The 20,685-nt window shown below is 56.6% G+C and overlaps 1 protein-coding gene across 11 annotated transcripts in view; it reads left to right on the top strand.

Annotated features, from left to right (window-relative positions):
- The window catches only part of AGAP1 (ArfGAP with GTPase domain, ankyrin repeat and PH domain 1), a 479,134-nt gene extending 458,770 nt beyond the window's left edge, over positions 1 to 20,364 (top strand). For all 11 annotated transcript variants that reach the window (XM_079132266.1, XM_079132265.1, XM_079132259.1 and 8 more), the window contains 2 exons: positions 16,807 to 17,062; positions 19,045 to 20,364. In XM_079132266.1, coding sequence (XP_078988392.1) covers positions 16,807 to 17,062; positions 19,045 to 19,248 — 460 coding nt within the window. In that variant the 3' untranslated portion in view covers positions 19,249 to 20,364. The remainder of the gene's footprint in view (positions 1 to 16,806; positions 17,063 to 19,044) is intronic.
- The last annotated feature ends 321 nt before the right edge of the window (positions 20,365 to 20,685 follow it).

The raw sequence follows: 20,685 nt of genomic DNA on the forward strand, positions 1-20,685 counted from the left end.
CACAGGGTGTTGCTCACAGGGAGGTGATCGCTAAGGAGCCCAGCGGCAGGTCAGAGAACTCACTCCAGCTAGAGAAGGAGAAAGGGAGGCGCTGGCCTGTGTTGGAAAGCATAGCGGATAGATATCCCCATTCACCACTCGATGGGGCGGAAAGAGAAGGCCCTGAGCGCCCTATTGGGAAGTGTCCTAGGACATCCAAAAAGAAAGGGCTCAAGTCAGACGGCTCACTCAGTGGCAGTGTCCAATCCACTCTGTGCACGTCTACACGGACGGCCGTATTCCTGTGGTTTGTTTTTGCAAAACCAAGTCTTTCCCATGCATTGCTGTAACAGAGGAGCAGACCCAGCTGCTTCCTGGCGGCTGCGTGCGCCTCGTGCTCCAGACGGGCGTGCTTACCTCTGTGCCTCTCTGTCTCCCAGGTGCCACTGTGCTCTGTCTCCGAGCAGAGGTCCTTTGTGTGACTGTGTGGTGGAGACAGGGCGCCCAGGTACTAGAAGAAGACAGTGTCTGCACTGTCAATGAAGACTAAGGTCCCTGGAGGCCTGCACCCATTGGTGACACCCCAAGTCTGGAGCAAAAGTAACTCTGTGTGGATAGCTCAGCCCTCTACCATTGAGAAACAAAGAGAAGGTGACTAGAAGAGAAGGTGGTTTCACCAGAAAGGTCCTCAGCAAATTCCAGATTCCTGTACAGTCAGCATTAATATGCTGCTTTGCAAACATATAAATGAGGGATCAGACCGCCAGGGTGTAGGCAGTAAAGAGTGCGTGTGCAGAATCGTAGCCGGACTGACATCCCTGCCTCTTGAATGGCTGGCGAGGTCTAATTGGCGTATAACGCCCTATAAATTTATTAGCATGCCACACTCCTCATTGGTGGACCTTCTGCTGTTAAGCACAAGGAAATTACCAATTTTCAGGAGTTAGTCACTCAAGTCGCACTATAACTAGGTTTGGAAAAAAATCCACACTGTTCCTATTATAAATCAGACTTCTGCCCGCACGGCAGCTCTCCTGCTGCGGCTAAGTCCCTGGGATAGGAAGGTTTGGGGTGAGCAGAGCCGCACAGAGAAGACGGGGGTACCAGGAGCCCACTGCCCTCACCCTGCCTGCCCCTCTCCAGCCCTGGGGGGAGCCTCAGTGAGCAGCCCGGGGCTGCAGCTGCACCGGAGCTGGGGCTGGTGGCCCTGGCAGTGCGAGTCCAGGGCTTTGATGTCCTTATGGATGCATTCAGCCCTGGGGCACACTGTGTGAAGAGGACAGATCCAACCTCTTATTTTGAGAGCATAATAGAAATATTCAGGAGCCGGCATAATTATTTCAATTACTTCTCTCTGGTTTTTGAGACACACACTCGAGTCACAAATTAGAAAATAATATTCACATGTTTCTTCTAATTGGTAACAGATTAGAGGCATTTTATCTTCTTAAATAATTTCCAAATGTGCCCCAAAGAGACTGTGAGGCGGGGGGAGCCAGGTGTGGAAAGGTGGGAGGTGGCAGAGGTGCCCTGCGCCAGGACCTCGGGCATGACGCGGGCAGTCCCCAGCCCTGTAGTTCAGATCGTTCCTGTTTGCACGACTTCCCCAAAAGCCAGCAGAGAAGGGACTTTGTGATTTTACTCACCAACCTGTGATTCTAATCCTTGTGGACATATCTACGGGCCCATCCGCGTGGTGCCTGCACACCATCTCCTTTGTCACGGGCTTCTTACACATTTGCATGCCTGCACTTGTTTTTATGTCCCATCTACTTCCAAAAACAGATGTGCAGTCATCTCTGCCACTGTCTGGGTCCCCAAGTTCTGGAGGTGTGTGAAGGTGGTGGTTGCCCCACCCGCCAGGTCTCCGGACACAAGGTTCTTCTAAATCCCTGTTTCTTTTCATAATGGGATTTGGGTTTTTTGTGGGTTTTGTGAGTGTGTTTTTTTGTTTGTTTGTTTGTTTGTTTTTATCAGATACTGCTTTTTAAAATTGGTTGCTTCTATTCTGGAAACAAGTTTGGCGATTTTGTATAAAACTAAATGTACTATTCGCACATGACCTAGCAGCTGCACCCTTGGGCATTTTTCATAGAGCAGTAAAAACTTAAGTTTACCCAAAAGCACAGGTACAGACATTTGTAGCAGCTTTATTTGTAACAACCACACTGGAAACAATGCAGCCGACCTTCAGCGGTGACTGGTTAAACACAGTGTGGCGCACCCACATGCGGATCCTGCTTGGCAGGCAGAAGGAATATGCTGTCAGCCCACACAGCAACTCAGATGAGCCTGCAGGGACTTCTGTTGACAGAAAAAAAGTCCGCCTCTAAGGACGATGCACAGATTCCATTATTTTAGCATTCTTTTATATGTGGGCACGTGGCACTGGGACCTGAATCCAAGGGTTCCCTACCGCTGATCACATCCCCGGCTCTTTATGCATTTTATTTTGGGGCAGGGTATCACTCAGTTGCCCAGTCTGGCCTGGAACTTGCCATCCCCCTGCCTCATGGGGCTTATGGTGTGCACCCCCGTGTCTGGCTCTGCAGAGTTTCTTTAAACCACGTGTGAATCTACAGTTATATCAAAAAGTTCACCAAAAAGTTTAATTTTACAACGTTATATTTAAATAAAAGTAGAAAGGTGGCTTCAGTAAGAAGAATCAGAGGTGCCTCGGGCGGCTTATCCCAGATGCGGCCAGAGAAGGAACATACTGGCCCTGGAACATTCTTTTGAGCCAGAAAGAAGCATGGAACTGTCGGAACAAAGGGCTGACATGTCAAATAGAAAGGAGAGTCGCCCAGAGGGGCTCCCCCCAACCAGACCTGGGACAATTTAGGCATCAAAAAGAATGTCGTTGCTAACAGTTCGTGTGGCACATTTTCAAGCATCTGTGGGTCCACAGGGGGACTCCAGGAAGGCAGAGGGAAAGCTCTCCTGTGCAGCAGGAGGGGAGAACTGGGAGGGGCCACCCCGCAGCACGAAGGTAGCACGGTGTCAGGCCAGGGACCAACACTGAGGCTGCTGTTCTCAAGGTACCAGCTGTGGGTCACACACGAGTCACAGAGCACAGAAGGACCCACAGAGTTTAGGTCCCCGGCCAGTGCTTCCGTCGGGAGCTCAGACTCAGCAGTGGGAGACGGAGACTTGTGGCCCCTCCATAGTGGACTCTGACCCAAATGGAGCCAACCAAACACATTTGGGGGACAATCTATGATAGACTTTGAACTCTTCAATGCCAGTGTGACAGAGAGCAAGGAGAGGGGTCGGGTCAGCAAGGGACCCTCAGGTTCAGGGATGTAAGAGACGGAGTTCCCAGCGTAGCACAGCGTGGGTCCTGCAGGAAAGACAGGCTCAGCTCTTGGGTGTATTCTGGAACCATTTTGAGAAAGTGAATACAGATCACATATCATCAACAACATTGTTGAATTTGAATTTTAAGCTTCTTGCCATTGTAATGTGGGCCATCAAAATGTGGCATGCACCTTCAAAGAATCACATGGTAGTATCTGAGTATACGGGAGTATTCGGATTCTGGATTTTGTGAAAAGTCGTAGTAAAATGTGCATAATACAAACTCCCAGCCTTACCTGCTTTTAAGTTTACCATGCTGTGGCGGTAGGTACATTCCCACCGTGCCGCCGTCACCACGTCCCCCTCCAGGACACCCATCATCCAATACTGAAGCTCCAGCTAGTGAACACCAGCCCCGGCCTGCCCTCCACCCAGCCCCCGCAGTCGCCGCCCTACATTCTGTTTCTGGAATTGCACCTCTGTGGGGACTTCGGAATCGTACGGTGCTGGTGCTTTTGAGCCTGGCTTATTTCTCTCAGCATAAGGCCCTCCAGCTTCATCTGAGTCGCAGGCTCTTCATTTCCCTCCTTGTGCACAGGGTGAATGGTGTTCTGCTGTGCGTTCACACCTCGCTTTCTGCATCTGTGCATCTGCCAGTGGGCGCGTGGGTGCTTCCATATTTTAGCTTCTGTGAACATGGGGCCCAAGTATCTATCCAGTTCCCACCTTCGGCTCTGTGGGGCATGGGTGCAGAAGTGGGATGGCTAGGTCATAGGCTAATTCTGTGTGGAACTACTTGAAGAACTACCACATTGTTTCCCTAGATTCTGGATTTTTGACACTTTATTTGTTTTTTAATCAGGGATTGAATCCAGGGTTGCTTAACTCCTCAGCCACATCCCCAGCCCTTTTTATATTTTATTTAGAGATAGGGTCTCACCAAGTTGCTCAGGGCCTCACTAAGTTGCTGAGGCTGGGTTTGAACTTGCGATCCTCCTTCTTCAGCCTCCCAAGTAGCTGGGATTACAGGTGTGTGCCACCGTGCATGGTGATGCATTTAAGTTAATATCACCTCAGTGAAATCCCTTATTCTAGAAGCCTTTCTCAAAGGCTTTCAGACATTCTAGTGCCTAAAGGCACTAGGAAGGAACGTGGGCTCAGGATCCCTCAGCGGTGGGGCATCTTGGGCAGGGAGTCCCTGCAGGGAAAGGGAAGGGAGGTGGGTTATAAATACACTTTGGAAACCTCACTGCGTGGTTTGCTTTCAGCCGTTTCTCAGAAACTGGTGGTGACTTTACCCCAACTGATCCTGGAAAGCAACTGGCCTGTCCAGCACCAGCTTGATAATTTGTGAGCCCCTTGTACAGTAAATAACAAGGAATTTGAAGTGGTGACAGCAGAGAATTAGACCAGGTGGGGTCTGCCCTGAGCGTGGGGCCTCCCTATACCGCTGTAGGGTTGTGCCCCCACAGCATCCCTCAACCAATGGACCCCGAGGGCCTCCTTGGCCAGTCTTGGGATGCCCTCTCCACTGGGAAGCTCAGCAGACAGTAGATTTTGCATTATCAAGGCCAGTGACATTGGGCAAGTTAGCCTTGTGTCAACTGTGGAAAATAAAACATCTGACCCGCTTCTGGCTCCTGGTTCCATTGGTTAGAGGTTTGGTGATTTTAGTGAAAGACTTTTGCTTAGCTTGTTAAATAATAATGCTTCCCTTGCTCTAGAGAATTAATTTCTACTAATTAATTCTCACACAGCCCCACCCCCACAGCCACCCTTAGAAGCAGCAACCTAGGGGATATGTGGATTTGAGCCAAGAGTTTTTCACATTTAATATTAGTTGGAAAAGAAAAGCCAGCCGCTGTTTTAGTTGGGTGTTCTCTGAAAGGTGGCTGGACTTTAACAAGATTCCGGTTGTCATTAAGTAGAATGGAGTCCCTGCTGGCTGGTGGAGAGAGCTGCACCCAGGCCGTCCCCACTGAGGAATGTGCAGGTCAGCTGCAGCCCTGCCGGGACCTTCAGGCCCCAGACCACGTGTCCCGCCGGCCTCCCGCACATTCCATTTCCATATTGTGGGAAAGTTAAGATGAAATTAATATGGAGTGTTTTCCTGTCTGCATGTCCCTGGTAACTTTTTTCTCTTAGCTGTAATCCCAGAAGCTCAAGAGGCTGCGGCTGCAGGATTCTAAGTTCAAGGCCAGGCTGGGCAACTTAGCAAAGCCCCACCTCAGAAGAAAAGGGCCCTGGGTGCGCGGGATGCAGCGGTGTGGCAGCGCTCCTGGTTCCAGTCGCAGTGCCAAGACGAGCAGTTTTTCTTTCCTCATTGCTGTCGTCGCACTTAGCAGTCCTGACCAGCCCCTCCCGCTCCCGGGTTCAGTGGAAAACTGCATTAAGAAGATGCTTTGAGGTCAAGGGTCTTATGTCTTCAGAACACAGTGTAACCAAGGATCGCGGTTTGGAAAGCCAGTTGCCAGGTTTTACCAGAAACCTGCTCAGTTTTCCTTGGCTTTTCTGAACGCCCACTTGGAGAAGTCCCTGGCTGGCTCCCTGCTCTGAGGTCCTTCGGTGGTGTCCCTGCTTTGTGGGGCCGGAGGTGTTTTGGGGCCCTGGGGCACACCCGGGCTCCCATCCATCTTACAGGATCTGGAGGAGGATAGGCCCCTGCTCTCCCCTCCTGTTTATGACGCCCTGTGTTCCAGAGCCGATTCCATCAGCTACTGTTCTGGTGAAATTAATTTCCTGTGGTGGGGGCTTCGCTGCCAGGACAGCCGGGTACGGCCAGTTTCACGTCAACTTGCGCATGGTCTGGAACCACCAGGTCGCCTGGCTCCTGCCTGGCACTGACCTCTCAGGATTCATGCTTTCAAATAGCTCTTCACATTTTTTCCAAGAGTGAAGTAAGGGACAGGTACTTCACATGGGAATGACATGTATTTCAGGGAGGTCCACCACGGCCCTGGGCCTCTGCAGGACAGCTGCACAGGGCTAAGACGTCCCCGGGCGGTGCTCTTGGGCTGGACCTCGCTGCTGCAGCCTCCTCAGCTGGCTCCTCATTGGCAGGCACTGGAGCTGTCTGCCCCTCCAGCCACCTCACTGCACCTTGTCCCCTCTCTGATTCCCTGAGGGACAGGGCTGAGGGTCAGGCCCGCTGTCAGACCCCTGTCCGAAGCCACAGTAGTGGCCATCTAAAAATAGGGCTGGGGTGACAAAGAGTGCTGTGAACGAATGGGGCTACCTGACGGGTGAGAGCCGGGCAGTGGGGGCCGCCCTCACCATACCCCCACACCGGCATCCAGAGGGACAGCTCTGCAGGCTGGTGGGCATGCGTGAAGCTGGCCACCTCCGTGGGGAGACACGGCTCTCCTCCAAGGAGGCCTCAGTGGGGGCTCACCCCACAGCCCAGCAGGAGTGTGCCCTCCGCCAAGGCCACCAACAAGGAAGGCATTAGATCCGACCACAGTGAGTGGTCCGGTGGCCTGAGTGGGGAAGTATAAAACACCCTGCTTTTAAACTTAAGAACAGGGCCCCAGTATTCTTGGATCAACATCCGTTTTACATCATAGCCAGACAGGTGCAAAGTGGGTCAGGAGGGTGGCCCGGGACAGTGTGGAAGGTTCCCTGTGCTCCTCAGTGGCTGTCGCTCCTTGTCCTGGTCTGGCTTCCATAGTGCAGCCCTGGAAGTCGAGGACTGAGGTGCGGCCGGGGCATGTCCTGGTCAGGACCCTCCTCCTGGACCCCGCATGGCTGCCTCCTGCTGCACCTCACCGGGAGCAGAGAGGGGCTCTGTTGTCTCCTCTTTGGAGGGCACCAATCCCTCTCCTGGGGCTCCGCCCTGACCCAGGCCCCCCGGGCCGGCCTCATGACCCCCACCTGGGCTGGGGCTTCCTGTGGAATCCCAGGGCCTGGCCTTCAGCACACGGCACGCCTCGCCTCCGCGCACCATGTCCACCAGCAGAGCCCATTCTCCCCGTCTTTTGGCCTGCTGACTGGCAGCCTTGGGAGCTGGGCAGCAGGTGTCTGCTGCACCTGTTTTCCATTCTCAACGGACACTAGAAGTCACCCTGGCTGGAACCGAAGGAAGGACCTTAGTTCTCACAGTTCACATCAGAACCCGAAGCCTGTGTGCTTGCGGAGCGTGGCCTCAAAGCGGCCTCAATGGTCCTTTGCCAGCATTTGACCTGAAGGGCAGCTGAGCAGCCCCTGGAGTGCACCCGTGAGGTTCGGCAGCCCCTCCAGGCGGGCAGCTCCTGGCCATGCTGTGGCTCCAGGGGCCTGAGAATCCAGGAGCCAGAGCGTTCATCCTGGGACTGCCTGAGCGCAGCCTGGGAAAGCAGCTGGTGCCGTGCACGCAGGCGAGGGCGAGGTCAGAGCCGCCCGCAGGGTCTTCTCCACCTTGGCTTGGCGTGGTGTCGCCAGGAGGGTCCTGCGGGTCTTGCAGAAGCAGGCCGGGAGCCTGGCCCACGTCTGACTTCAAGCCCGGGACCCAGGAGGGGAGCCCAAGAGCCCCTGGCCGCCCCCTGCCCCTGACTGCTCATGGCAGGGTGCACACCGGGCCCCACGCGGGTGGTCATGGGTGGTCACGGACGTCGCGTGGCAGCCCGGCACATGAGACAGGTTGTAGATTTCTTGTCAAAATGGCAAGCGAGGCCAAGGTGTGCCTCTGCACAGGCCCAGTGAGGGCCAGGCCTGTGTGGCCGCCGGCCTGAGGCCCGAGCCTGGCGCTGGCAGGCAGCTCTCCCTCCCCACGAGCAGCAAGACCGTCTGCGCCATCCTACCTCCAAGGCAAGTCTTCCCAGACCTCCCGCTTCAGGCAGCAGGCCCTGGACACATCCATCCTCTTCAGAGGGAAACTGAGGCCCAGGAGAGAGCAGGGCCTGGCCCAGCGCTCCGTGGCTAGCCCTGGCTGCCCACAGGGGCCTGGGTCTCTTCCTCTGTGCTGGGAGCGCCAAGGGCACTGGCACAGGGTAGATCCCAAGAGGTCTTGGGGTCTGTTCACTCGTCAGCCTGGTGTTTCCTCGTGCCGGGGCCATTTGAGGACAGTGGCCTGGCCCGCCTTGGCACCTCCAAGTGAAGGTCCATGGGTTGCCCAGACACGCGAGACGGGGGACCTGGCATTGGCATTACCAGGCGCACCAGGAGTGTTCTTCAGTGGTTCCTGGGTGGAGGGCAGGGCCAGTGACAGCAGGGTGGCAGAGGTTCCTGATCCACACCTGAACCCAGACGAAGGCAGGGGTGAGAGCAGGCTCAACCGCAGGGAGCAACCCTCTTCTTACCTGGGACAGCACAGGCTGCACAGGGCAGCACAGAGTCACAAAGAGCTCTGTGGGTGGGACACCAGAGCACACCACCCTCGCCCTGGGCAACCCGGGCCTGCCCAGTAGTGGAACTCACAGAAGTAATAAGCCTCATATGGGTGACTTTATTTAATTAATAATGATCCTGTTCCGTTCCTCCGTGCTCATAAAACAGCCTGCAGGTTGGCAAGAACACTCTTGGTATCGATCAGAAGTCAGGCGGGATATTTATTTTTGCTTTGCCTGTTAGTGTAAATCCTCATCCTGCCTCCTGCCCTCCGCATGCGGGATTTACAGTGGCCAGTTCCTTAAAAGCTTTCAGTAATTAAGGGATAAATATCCATCGGTCTTTGTTGGCCGTCCTCAGCCCTGCGGCCTGGCCCTAGCAACGGGCCTGGGAGAAGGCATGCGTGAGGAGGGGCTGGGCACAGCCGGGCCGCTTCCCCTGCGGGAGGAAACCCGCCTCTCCAGAGCATTGTTCCGGCCCCCTCTTCCGTGCCTCCCCGCCCCGCTTCTGTTTTGCTGGAGGCAGGAAGCACTTTGGAAATTCCTTACTGCTAGCCGGTTCTTTTCTCTTCTTCCTCCGTCCTTCCTCTGGCGCCTGTCACCTCCTCAGAACCCTGCTCCTCCAGCTCCCTCCTCACCCGGGCATGCCTGCGCGACACTGCGCTCGGCTGCAGAATCTCCCAGAAGATCGCTGTTGAAAAGTCCTCTCACATCCCGTGGGGGAACAGATGCTTCCAAAAGGAGCAGTGTCCTAAGCGACAGGGGCGCACACACCAGAGTCTTGGTCTTCTGCCATCTACGGGGAAGTCACACCCGGGCGTCCTGACGGGGAGGGGCTCTTGCGAGAGGCCCAGGTGCTCCTGGCTTTAGAGAAGCAGGCGAGAAGGCAGGCGGGGACCAAAGCACTGGGCAGCACTTCTCCCGACCCAGCAAGCCTGGCCCGGCCCGAACGGTCCCCAGGGACGCGTCTCCTGGGCGGCCACAAGACAGGTCAGCCATTCGGAAGCTGTGTGATTATCCGTCAAGAACTTTCTTTCTGGGAATCCAGCCATTAACCCTGCGGCCCTTGGCAGCCTGCTGAGCCCTCCCTGCTAGAGCCAGGCACTGACAGCAGTTCCTGGTGACGGTCTTCCCAGCTCTCAGGGGCTGAGGAACAAAGAGAGGCTCCTTGTCCAGAGGGCTCCTTGTCCGGGAAGGTGGGAGAGGCCATCTGACCAGGCATGGCTCCCGCCCGCAGCCCCCAGGATGGGCTGGTCTCTGCTCATCACCAGCAGTGAGCTGCCTGTCTGGTGTGCCTGGCACCAGGCGCCTCGCACCCTGCAGTTTGGTCTGCGATACTGGAGTCTCTGCTTCCTTGACCCTCGCCTCCCCCACGCTTAGATTCCCTTTCCTTTCACCCCATAATCGTTCCGTAGGTGATCGTCACCATTCACCTCTACTCTAAATAATCCTGGTAAGGAAGAAAGTCGGGAGGGGCAAAGGGACAGCCCCGTGGGTCCTGCTCCCCAGGGCAGGCGTGGCCCAGGCCTGCGGCGATGGATGGGGTCCCGATGGGTCCAGCAGGTGCCCTAGGCCAGCAGTGAAGTCAGCATTCTAGGTCAGCCAAGGAGGAAGCATGCTGGACCCGCTCCACCCACAGGTGGCTAGGGAGCGCCAGAAGGCGTGAGCTGGGTCTGAGGGGACTGAGGCTGTTCACTGGAAGTCCAGCACCCACGCGCGTGTTGAATGGCGAGACCCGGGGTTGAGGTGGCCAGCGGCAGAGGACGGTGCTGAGCGCTGCATTCGGGCCTGCGTGTGGCTTCGGCTTTCCCGCCTTGGAGGCAGCAGAACCCCGAGGAAGGGTTCAGGCAGAGCCACAGGCTCGGCCACTCGGCTGTCACAGCTGGAAACTGAGCGGCGCCCTCCACGTCCTCCAAAATGGGGCAGCAGTGGCATCTACTCACCAGGTATTGTCAGACGTGAACCAGACAGCTGTGCAAAAGGCCCAGCCCAGTGAGCGGCGCGTCAACCAGACAGCTGTGCAAAAGGCCCAGCCCAGTAGGGGCGCATCAACCAGACAGCTGTGCAAAAGGCTCAGCCCAGTGAGCGACACGTCAGGGACTTTTTGGTGGGGGAGGGTGGTACTGAGACCTGAACCTAGGGGCACTGTACTACTGAGCCACATCCCCAGTCCTTTTCATTTTTCATTTAGAGACAGTATCTCGCTAAGTTGCCTAGGACCTCACTCAGTTACTGAGGGTCTTGCTAAGTTGGTAAGGCTGGCGTCAAACTTGCAATCCTCCTGCCTCATCCTCCCAAGTATCTGAGATCACAGGTGTGTGCCATGGCACCTGCTCTATCATAGGTACTTAATGAGCCTCAGTGGGGACCTTCCTGAACAGAGTGCAGCTGGTTTCAGTAGGTTACTAGTTACTTCCAGGTAAATTTGGAACTTGCATTCACAGATTCTTCCCCCAAAACCCACCAGCTTAGCTCGCGTAGTGGTGAGAATAGGGTGGAGAGACTGTGCGAATGGGTTGGGGTTGTTACTGCCCTGGTCCTTTGGAGCTGCTGTAACAAAGTGCCTGGGACTGAGTCACGCCTCAGCAATAGGAGTGTTTTGCTCCAGTCCTGAAGCTCAGACGCCAAGCTCGAGGCAGCAACGGGTTTGGTGTCTGGCGAGGGCTGCCTTATTCCCTGGCAAAGGTCAGAGATGGCATCCAGATGCCACCAGCTTGCCTGCTGGAAGGGGCAGGCAGGCTTCTGGGCCTCGTAGGAAACACCAATCTGCTGCCTTGTGAGTTGGCCACTGCCCTGCGGCCCTCCTCTCAGTACCATGCCCTGTGGGCGGCCAGCGTGCAGAGCCTGGCAGCTACCTGCAGCAGTGTTCCCCGTGTCCCCACTCTGTGGGATGGCTCAGCAGCCATTCTGGTGATTCACCTCAGTCACAGTCAGTGATGAAGGACCATTACAGTCAGTCATGCTGTCTCTGTGGCCTTGACAGCGTCACCCCATGGTTGGGCTCACCCTCGTGTCCTCCCCAGCACTGGGCATGGGGTAGCCCATGCCAGGACTGGACTCCATGACCCTGAGGTGGAGCCTGGTCAACCCACGCACAGGTCAGGCCCCATCTCTGTCCTTGCCTCAGAGGCTCCTGCCACACCACCCTGACCTCACATCCGCCCCCAGCCCAGTGCTGACCTCTGCTGGACCCTTGACCCTGACTCACTGCCAAGGTCGCTGCCCTGTATCTGTACAACACCTGGTGTCTGCTCACAGGCGTGCCACCCAGCTGGGAACAGACGTGTCACATCCCTACACACACTGGCCAGCCTCCGCGCTGGTCTCAGGCCTGCACATGGGTCACAAAGCCCTCCTGCTCCCCCACCCCGGCCCTGAGCTGCCCTCCTGGCAGGTTGGAGGGACCCTGGCGTCCATCTTTTTCCAAAGAAGGGAGCATCCGCCCACCTGGGCGCCCAGCCACCCTCATCACACCTGCCGCTAGTCCTTAGGACCAGGCCAGGGCTGCCGTGCGCTCCGTGTAGAACAAGTGCCCAGGGTGCACACGGCTCTCTCCATCCCCAGCACCAAACAAATGAGGTTGGACTGGGAGGCTGGCCTCAGCTGCAAGCCCCATCCCACCTGGGCGGTGTGCATTGCCTGGGCTTCCTTGGTTCAGGAGAAGAGAAGCTGTCAGCTCCAGACCCTCCCCCGGCCCCTCTCTTGAAACTGGGACTCCATTTGATCCATCTCGCTGAAGCCTCTCCTTTTTGCCATGATTTCCCAAAATGGCCACAGCTCATGTGCATGATTTGCATTTGGTACTCGATCTGTTTGTGAAGATGGGTGACATGCTCAGGTCCCTCGAGGAACCCGATGTCATCAGGAGCAACCCGTGAAGCTGGGTGCTGTCTGTCCTTGCCCACTGTTGAAGGTGGCACCTGGTCTTCACGGTGCAGCAGTCAACTTGGCGGCAGGTGGGAGGCGTTCAAGGGAGTCACCTTTGGGATGGACACGGGGGCTTGACCGAGTCACCACTGCTTACGGTCGGGGGTGGCAGAGTCACTGGGCTGTGCCAGAGCGTCCTTGTCCAAGCCCAGTGGATCCCCAGATATCCAGAGGGCCCCTGGCTCTGCAGCCCAGCCCGGCCTCCACCCTCGCCCTCGTTCAGTCCTCTGCTTGTTGCCGTCTGGACCGTGGTCCGCGCACAGGCAGTTCCCGACCACAGCCCGAGGGAGGTGGAGAGGCGCCCTTGAGGCTTCACAGGGGCAGGAAGAGAAGACCTGCCAAGGCACCTCTGAAGGTGTCTCCTGGTCACTTGGGGGATGGGGCGATGTCTCTTCTGATGAGCAGGCGCTCAGACCTCTCCCTGGCGCTTGAGTGGCTGATTTATTTAAAGGTGTGTCAGCACCAGGACCAGATGAGGAGCCAGCCCCTCCTCCCTGCTGACGGCAGCTGTGCCAATAACTCATTTTTTAGCTCATTAGCTAACAGAGGCCATGAGCAGTGGTCCTCCGGGGCACCAGAACGCCGTGAGGTGATGGACTGCCGCTCCTGCTCTTGAACTGGCCTTCCCTGGGGAAAACGGAGGGTGCCGAGAGACAGGATGGGCTCCCAGGAGAGCCGGGCGTCCCAGGGCCCACTGGCATGTCCACCTGGCAGCGTGCTCTCCCAGGGCAACGGCCTAGAGAGATGTCCTCATGCGTGTCAGTACCCACCCCTCTCACCTGTCACCTGCAGAAGCGTGGTGGGGCGTGGAGGCTGTGGCTCGGGCGCCCTGTCCAAATGCCACACACCTGCAGTTTGCCTCTTATAGTTCTGGAGGCTGGAGGTCCAACGTCGGGGGCCAGCAGGGTTGGTTTCTGGCCAAGCTCTTGCAGGTGGTGCCTTCTCTGTCCTTACCTAGCTGTCCATGGAGAGAGACAGCAAGGGAGGCCTGGCACCCCTCAGATGGACACCAGACCCAGGGCCTTAGGTCTCCACCTCACGACCTCATTTAGCCATAACCACTGCCCTAAAGACCTGAGTCCAGCTCCAGTCCTGCTGGGGTTAGGGCTTCAACGTGCACATTTGGAGCAGGGAGCACAGTTCAGTCCATAACATCCAGACACTTTAGGCTTCTCGTCTGTGGGCAAAGGCCAGTCACTCGGCACTGGCAACTCTGACAGGCACAGGGTTGTTTCAGTAACCCAGCGCCCTCTGTACCCTTGGGGCCCACAAGACACCCATGGACTTGTCAAGGCCCCCGGCCAAGAGCAGCTCACCTCACCGTGCTGAGCCGTCGCATCCGGGGCCCTTGTGAGTGTGTCTGCATGTTTGGACCCCTCCAGCAGCAGCGAGGAGCCCCAGCCCTGTGCCACCAGCACCTCGGAGGCAGGCACCACCTCACTGTGAGTGCTCTGTGCTTTAAAGAACACTAGCCACTGTCTTCAGAGGGGCCTCTGTGGCCAGGACATGGTCCAGAGTGTGATCTCAGACCCCAGATCAGCCTGCCTGGGGTAGATATTGCTGGGCCCATTTTACAGATGAGAAAACGAGGGTCCAAGTCTTAGGAAGGTGAGAGCATGCACCACTAAGAAGAAAGCAGGCCCTAGAGCCTGATGTCTCTGTGGCTGGAAACCACAGCAGAGCCCAGCATCCACAGCAGATTCTCTCCCCTCCCTGTGCTCTGGAGAAGGTGCAGTTTCCTTGCCTGGGCCACATTTGTGCTAACCAGGCTTCAACTGCTAACAGAAGTCACGTTGGACAGACAGGAAGCCACCGCCGGCTCCCTTAGCTCCCTGAAAGGCCACCTCCAGCCGTCTGGAAAGATGCTGGGATATCACAGTCCCAAGGGCCTGTGTTTGAAAGAGCCCACGACGTCTCCCGAAGGGCCGTGACCACCTGCCACAATTAGAGCCATGCGCTGAGCAGATCTGGGACGTCCTGGGCAGAGGGGGAGGGCCAGGAGGACTGAGCCCCTCTTTGTATTGAGTTCCAGGTTCAAGCAGCCGTCAGCGACAGCACCTGCTGAGCCGCCAGCCCCCGGGAGCCGGGCTCTCTTACTACGCTGCGGCCTTTCTCTTAAAGAAGGCTCCCGAACCTCGCTTCACTCTGTATCCAGAGGGCTTCGGTTTTAAGGCAGTGACAGCTCATCCCACTGTCCATTCACTGTCCATGAATGCCCTGGAGCTTCCCGTGGTGGCCGCATCGGAGGGCAGGAGGGCGGGTGGCTGCCATCCTCAGAGCATCCAGACCCCAGCAAGGGGGCCAGAGCTGGGGTATTAGAATATTAAAAAGAACATTTAATAACTGCGGTCGGGACTGGAGTTCCCCCGATAAGTTCTCCGCTCACCCTGGATGACTTGGCAATGGCTATTAAAACCAATCGGAGCAGAATAACACGGTCTGGTTTTATGCCTGGCGAAAAGATGAGAGTTAGCAAATTGGAACGTGGAGATCTGGACGTATCCCACGCCATTATCCCTTTCCATTTAACTCACGTTTTGCTCTTTCTCTTTTGTGATTTATGAAATGCATCAACAAATGTTTAACATAAGTGAGGTTTTTAAGATAATTTCAAAACCACTGGGGTTTTTTGTCTCCTCTCCATTACCGGAATTTCCGGACACAGTCTCGCTTTTGTACCTGGGTCTCTGCCCAGGTGGAGCGCAGGTCACCCTACCAGCCAGTGTTTGTCCTGGAAATCTCGGAATGAAAGAGTCAGGGGTCACCCTGGGGTCACCCGCATGTACCAGGAAGTGAAGCGGAACTAATCCAGGTTTACTCCTGGAAGCCTCTGTTTGCCTAAGTACTTACAGGCAGCCAGGGCCAGCCGACCCTCGATCGGGTGCGCAGTGTCAACAGGGCTCAAGGTGTGAGCAGGCCTTTCTTCTGGGCGTCCTGAGTGAGCCTGTGGCGGAAAGAGGGCCGGAGGGCCCTAGCGGTTCCCCATGGCCGGGGGCAGTGTTCCCTGGCGATGCCCGATGGCCGCATCCTGGGGAGCTTCCCTGGCTGTGCTCCAGGCGCTTCCATCTTCATCACCCTCATCAGGAAGCGGTGAGGACCGCGGAGCACCCTCACCGGGGCTGCTTGCAAGATGGCATGCTGCTGCGTTTAGGAGTTTTGTCCTCCCCCTTGTTTCTCACCGAGTTTTCTGTCTCTTACGTCTTTTGTTTGCCTGAGAAACCAACCCCAACCCAGACCCTTCCCTCTGGCCATGCGCTTGCCTGGCTGCCGGGTTCTCCTTGCTCTGGCTTCTCTCCCCACCCTGCCCCCCCCCCCCTTTCCTCAGCCTCCCCAGCCATTTCCCAGGCAGGGTCCCAGGCCCTCTGGACCGTGAACACCCCCTGGAGAGCTCAGTCCCACCAGGCTGCGGGGGAGCCGGGGACCCGCTACACTCCTCGTCCTCTCCCACTCAAGACCTGCCAAGCCTCCCTGGCTTCCCCTGTCTTTGCCCCTGGCTTGGCTCCGGTTGCAGGAAGCCACCTGCCTGCTTCCTAGGCCAGGCCCTGGGATACCTTCCCTCGGAAAACCCAGCTGTTCTTAGTCACATAAGGACTCCTGGACTTCCTGCCTCCTCCACCAAGCCTATCCTGAGTCTGAATGGATCACAGACCTGCACACAAGTCACCAGCTTAGTCTCTGCTTTTAAACCTCCCCATTGGCCTCTGCCCTTATGGGGAGCGGGCCCCAGGTCAGTGGCCCTCACGATGTGCCGTGTAGGAAGAACCAGCCTGCCCAGGATCAGCCCTGAGCGAGAGTGGACTCTCCGGGCCCAGTGCCGCTGTGCACAGTTGAAACTGAGTCGGGCTTGGAGGACACCTGGCCGGAGCCCAGGGAGGGACAGCAGTAGACTGCTCCTCCTGGGGCGCCCATGCTGTGTGGGCGCTCCCCAGGGCCTCTCAACACTGGAGACCCTGCAGGAGACCCATAGAGTAAGGGCACACTGGTACCTTTCAAGGTCACAGCTGCAGCACTAAAATCAAAGCGCTCAAGTGGGCGTATCCAGGCCCGACTCTCACCCCGAGGGCGGCTCAGGCCCTGCAGGCCTAGGGGGCTCAGGTGGAGCCAGGGAACTCGCGCTCCTATTAAGCTGCCAGGTGGTGGACGCACAGGTGTGGGCACCACTTTAGGAACCGTAGATAAACCCGCGCCCGCCGCTGACTGCCCCTGCCACGCTGTGCCTGACCCTTCTGCCTCCCGCCCGGCAGGGCAGGGCTTACAGGTGGTCCTGCCTGGCTGTGAGCACGCCTGTCTGTGGCTGTTGCAGGGAGGAGAAGGAACGGTGGATCCGCGCCAAGTACGAGCAGAAGCTCTTCCTGGCCCCGCTGCCCTGTACTGAGCTGTCACTGGGCCAGCACCTGCTGCGAGCCACAGCTGACGAGGACCTGCGGACAGTCATCCTGCTGCTGGCACACGGCTCCCGGGAGGAGGTGAACGAGACCTGCGGGGAGGGAGACGGCCGCACGGCGCTGCACCTGGCCTGCCGCAAGGGCAACGTGGTCCTGGCACAGCTGCTGATCTGGGTAGGTGGCTGGCACGCCCGCTCCGTGCCAGGCTCTCGGCACCCTGCTCTTCCTCCGGCCTCTGTCCGGTGTGAAAATGGGACTGAATCCTAAGAGGGAACTTGGCTGAAGTGTGGTGGCCCCTGCCCTCTGGACTCACCTGTGTGAGGGTGGGCACCAGGAGGCACCGGGTGCACGGGAGGGAGCAGCTGGCTGGGGTGGGCACATGGCGGGGTGGCGGAGCCCATGGGATACCCTCCACGGGTGACTTGGGGTAGCACCTGCCGGTTTCTGAAGGTTTGTCCCAAGGATGGCCCCTCAGTCAAGCATGGTGGCCATGGCCCCTTTTTCACTTCCATCCTGTTTGGGGACCAGGGAAGCCTACACTCCATGGCTCACGGGCCTTTCCCATTGCCAAACCCCGGGTGTTTTCATTCACAACGCAAGTGGTAGACCCCTAGCCCTGCGGCCGGAGGAGGTGGAGTTCGTCCAAGGGCTTCCTCTGGAATATTCTCTGTGCATTGTACTTGGAAATGTTTCTTCGTTCATGTGGAAGCTCGAGTGCCACGCGTGATCCTGCCCTGCCTGTGGTCCCCGCAGCTGCCAGGGCATCTGGCCGGAGTCCCTGGGGTGGGGGGAGATGGGTATGCCACAGCGGGGACACTGCCCCGAGGAGGGGCACTTGCTGGGGCTCCTCTGCCTCCACCCAGGCGGCCGTGCAGCTCAGTCCCACCGCCGAGGAGCCGGGCAGCTTTCCGCGTGGCTTTAGTTACTTTTTGATGGTCACAATTGGAGAATTAGACCAGACACTCAGATGCTAAATCAAAAATTAGTCAAATATTTAGCCTCACTCTGGCCCAGTAGTAATACCAGTGATTTAATGCAAATTAGAAAGCAATCGTTTTTAGTTTGCTTGGGCTGCAGCAGCAAAATGCCAGGGACCCAGTGGCGGACACGGCCGACACCTTTTCTTGTAGTTCTGGAGGCTGGAAGCCCAGGACCAGGTGTCCCGCAGCCTGCCGCCTAGCTGTGTCCTCACGTGGCCACTCCTCTGGGCAGGCACACCCAGCATGTCGTGCTCTTCCTAGAGGATACCAGTCACACTGGACTGGGGGGTGGGACTCCCACCCAGCAGTGACAGGCACACGCTTCAGCCCCTCCCAGCGCACGCCGCTTTCCCCCTCAAGTTGGCCAGCAGGCCTCCAGTGGCCCTGCTTCTCGCTGTTGTGACCTGGCAGAGGTGGCAGAACACCTTTCTCATGAGCAGCAGGCCTAAGAATGTTGCGTGTGAAGGCGGGACTTCCCTCCTCGCCTTCTCTCTGATGGTCACGGACCCCGTGAAGGTCGCAAAACGTGCATGCACACCACAGTTCCGTTTCCTCCACCAGCGACAGCTTTTGAGCAAAATGTGTACCAGCTATGGAATAGCGAGTGGAGTCCGCGGCACGGCGCCTTATGAGCCTGCCTGGGAGTGCTTCTTAATGATGTAAGAAAGTGAGCACACCCAGTGTCGAGTAAAAAAAGAGAAGTACGGAGTGTTCGTGTAGTCCAACCTCAGTCACGCCTGTGCACCTAGGTTCAAGGAACCCTGGAGTAAGCACACTGAAGTCTCAGCAGAGGTGACTCTGAGTGGCCAGGTCTCAGGAGACGTTTCCCTGTGTTCTTAACATGTCACTCGTGTATTTTCTGCAATGAAAATGAATTGCCTCTGAGATGTTTCTAAAGTGATTTATTTTTTTCATTTATAATTGGAAAGTCAAGGAGAGACAGCAGAATTGAAGTTTGCCCTGGCCCACTAGTGTCGTGGGAAAGGAGGGCTCTGGCTGGGAGAGGTGCTCCTCCTGCGAAGGTGCTGGCTGCAGGCCAGTGGCCGCGGACCCTGGGTCCTGCCGGCTCCCGGCCAGGTCGTCTAGCTGGTTCCCCCGTGCAGGGTTGGGAGAAGGTGTCCCTGCCCCCCCCCTCTGGTCCCGGTGGCACTGATGGGCTCTCTGTTGCCTCTGCAGTACGGGGTGGACGTCCTGGCTCGCGACGCCCACGGGAACACGGCGCTGGCCTACGCCCGGCAGGCGCCCAGCCAGGAGTGCGCGGAGGTTCTGCTGCAGTACGGCTGCCCCGACGAGCGCTGCGTGCTCATGGCCACCCCCAACCTGTCCCGGAAGAACAGCAACCGCAACAACAGCAGCGGGAGGGTGCCCAGCATCATCTGAGGGCCACGCCTGCCCCACTCCGGCCCGCCTCGCCACCCACTCTTGGAAGTCACAGCACCGTGAGTCCCTCACGTCCCCTCCCTCTTCCTGGTCACCTCCCGCCCACGTACCCCCAGCAACCTCCAAACCTGGACGTCCTCGAGGGTGGAAGAAGAGGCCAGGAGGCTGCAGAGGTGGTTCCTTTCCACGCACTCCTGAGGCAGCCCAGGAGAGACCACGGGCCTCGGCTCCCTGATGATAGCACACGGCGCAGGCCCCCTGCCCTGGTGGCCTGTGGACAGAGCGGGGCACGGGGACAAGGGCCAGGAGGGGGTGGGAGGTGAGGAGCGGGGAGAAGGGGCAACTCCCTTAACTGGCAGTTAAGCACATCAGTACATTTCACCTCTACCAAACGGAGCGCTTGGATTTCATCTCTTCTCCGAGGAGCTTGACGGCATAAATCAGGAGCAAGCCCAGAGTTTGTCAGGTCTGAAGCCCCTATGATGGTATGTGTCAAATCAGTTGTAGCTAATCTGTCCAGGGAGAATACTGGCTTCATTACGCTTGTATAGTTGAGTTCTTCCAGCATTACCGCTGTTTAATAGGACATGATTACTCATCACCGAGGAGAGAGCACATTAGCCGAGGAGGTAGGCAGCCGCACGCTCCGGTGATTGCCGCGATGTGATTGCGATACTCCGGGACGCGGCGCATTATCCCGGGCATGTTCTCTGAGTCCTCGGAGCCCTCCTTTCTAAATTCACTGTCATAATTTAGTATCTGTTTAATTTTTCAGTCCAAAGAGAGGAAATCAGTTGCTGAGTATTATTTGACTGCAGTCTCCTTGGTGCAAAAACAAAATGGAAAAAATAAATAAGAATAACTTGGAAATTCAAAAGGAAGCAGCCAGCGCGGCTGAGAGCAGCTTCTTGAGCGTTTGGTAACTAAGCAAATATACAAAAGGCTATTTTTTTTTTTCTGAAAGTGAGAGAGATTTTCTGTCCTTTGGCCAAGGTGGATGCAGTGGGCCTCGGTCACTCCCGGGCCGCGTGGCCTGCCTTACCCAGGCTTCTGTCTTAGGTCCTTAGATAAGATGTGTGAAAATCTATTTGAATAAAAGAAGTTCATAAATATGCATTGATTTTTGTACAGACAAATGGCACCTCTGTTAATTTATAAATTGAACTGGATGTGAACTAATAATGTGCAACTAGTTGAGATAAGAGGGTTACAGATCATTGTACATGGAAAATATTCCCAGCAGTAAACACTTCCATTAAAGTGATATACAGCCTTTAAAAAGGAACATATCAAAATAAGACAGTGGTACAATTTGCTTATTAAAATCGGGAAAGGGAAGAAAAAAAAGACACTGGATCGGATGGTATTAGGAAGGGTGAAGGAGCGTGACTTCTTGGAAGGCCTGACTTAGATCTGAGACCACTTTTGCCAGCCAAG

Source organism: Sciurus vulgaris, assembly GCF_902686455.1.
Source record: "Sciurus vulgaris genome assembly, chromosome: 3".
NCBI classification, from domain to species: domain Eukaryota; kingdom Metazoa; phylum Chordata; class Mammalia; order Rodentia; family Sciuridae; genus Sciurus; species Sciurus vulgaris.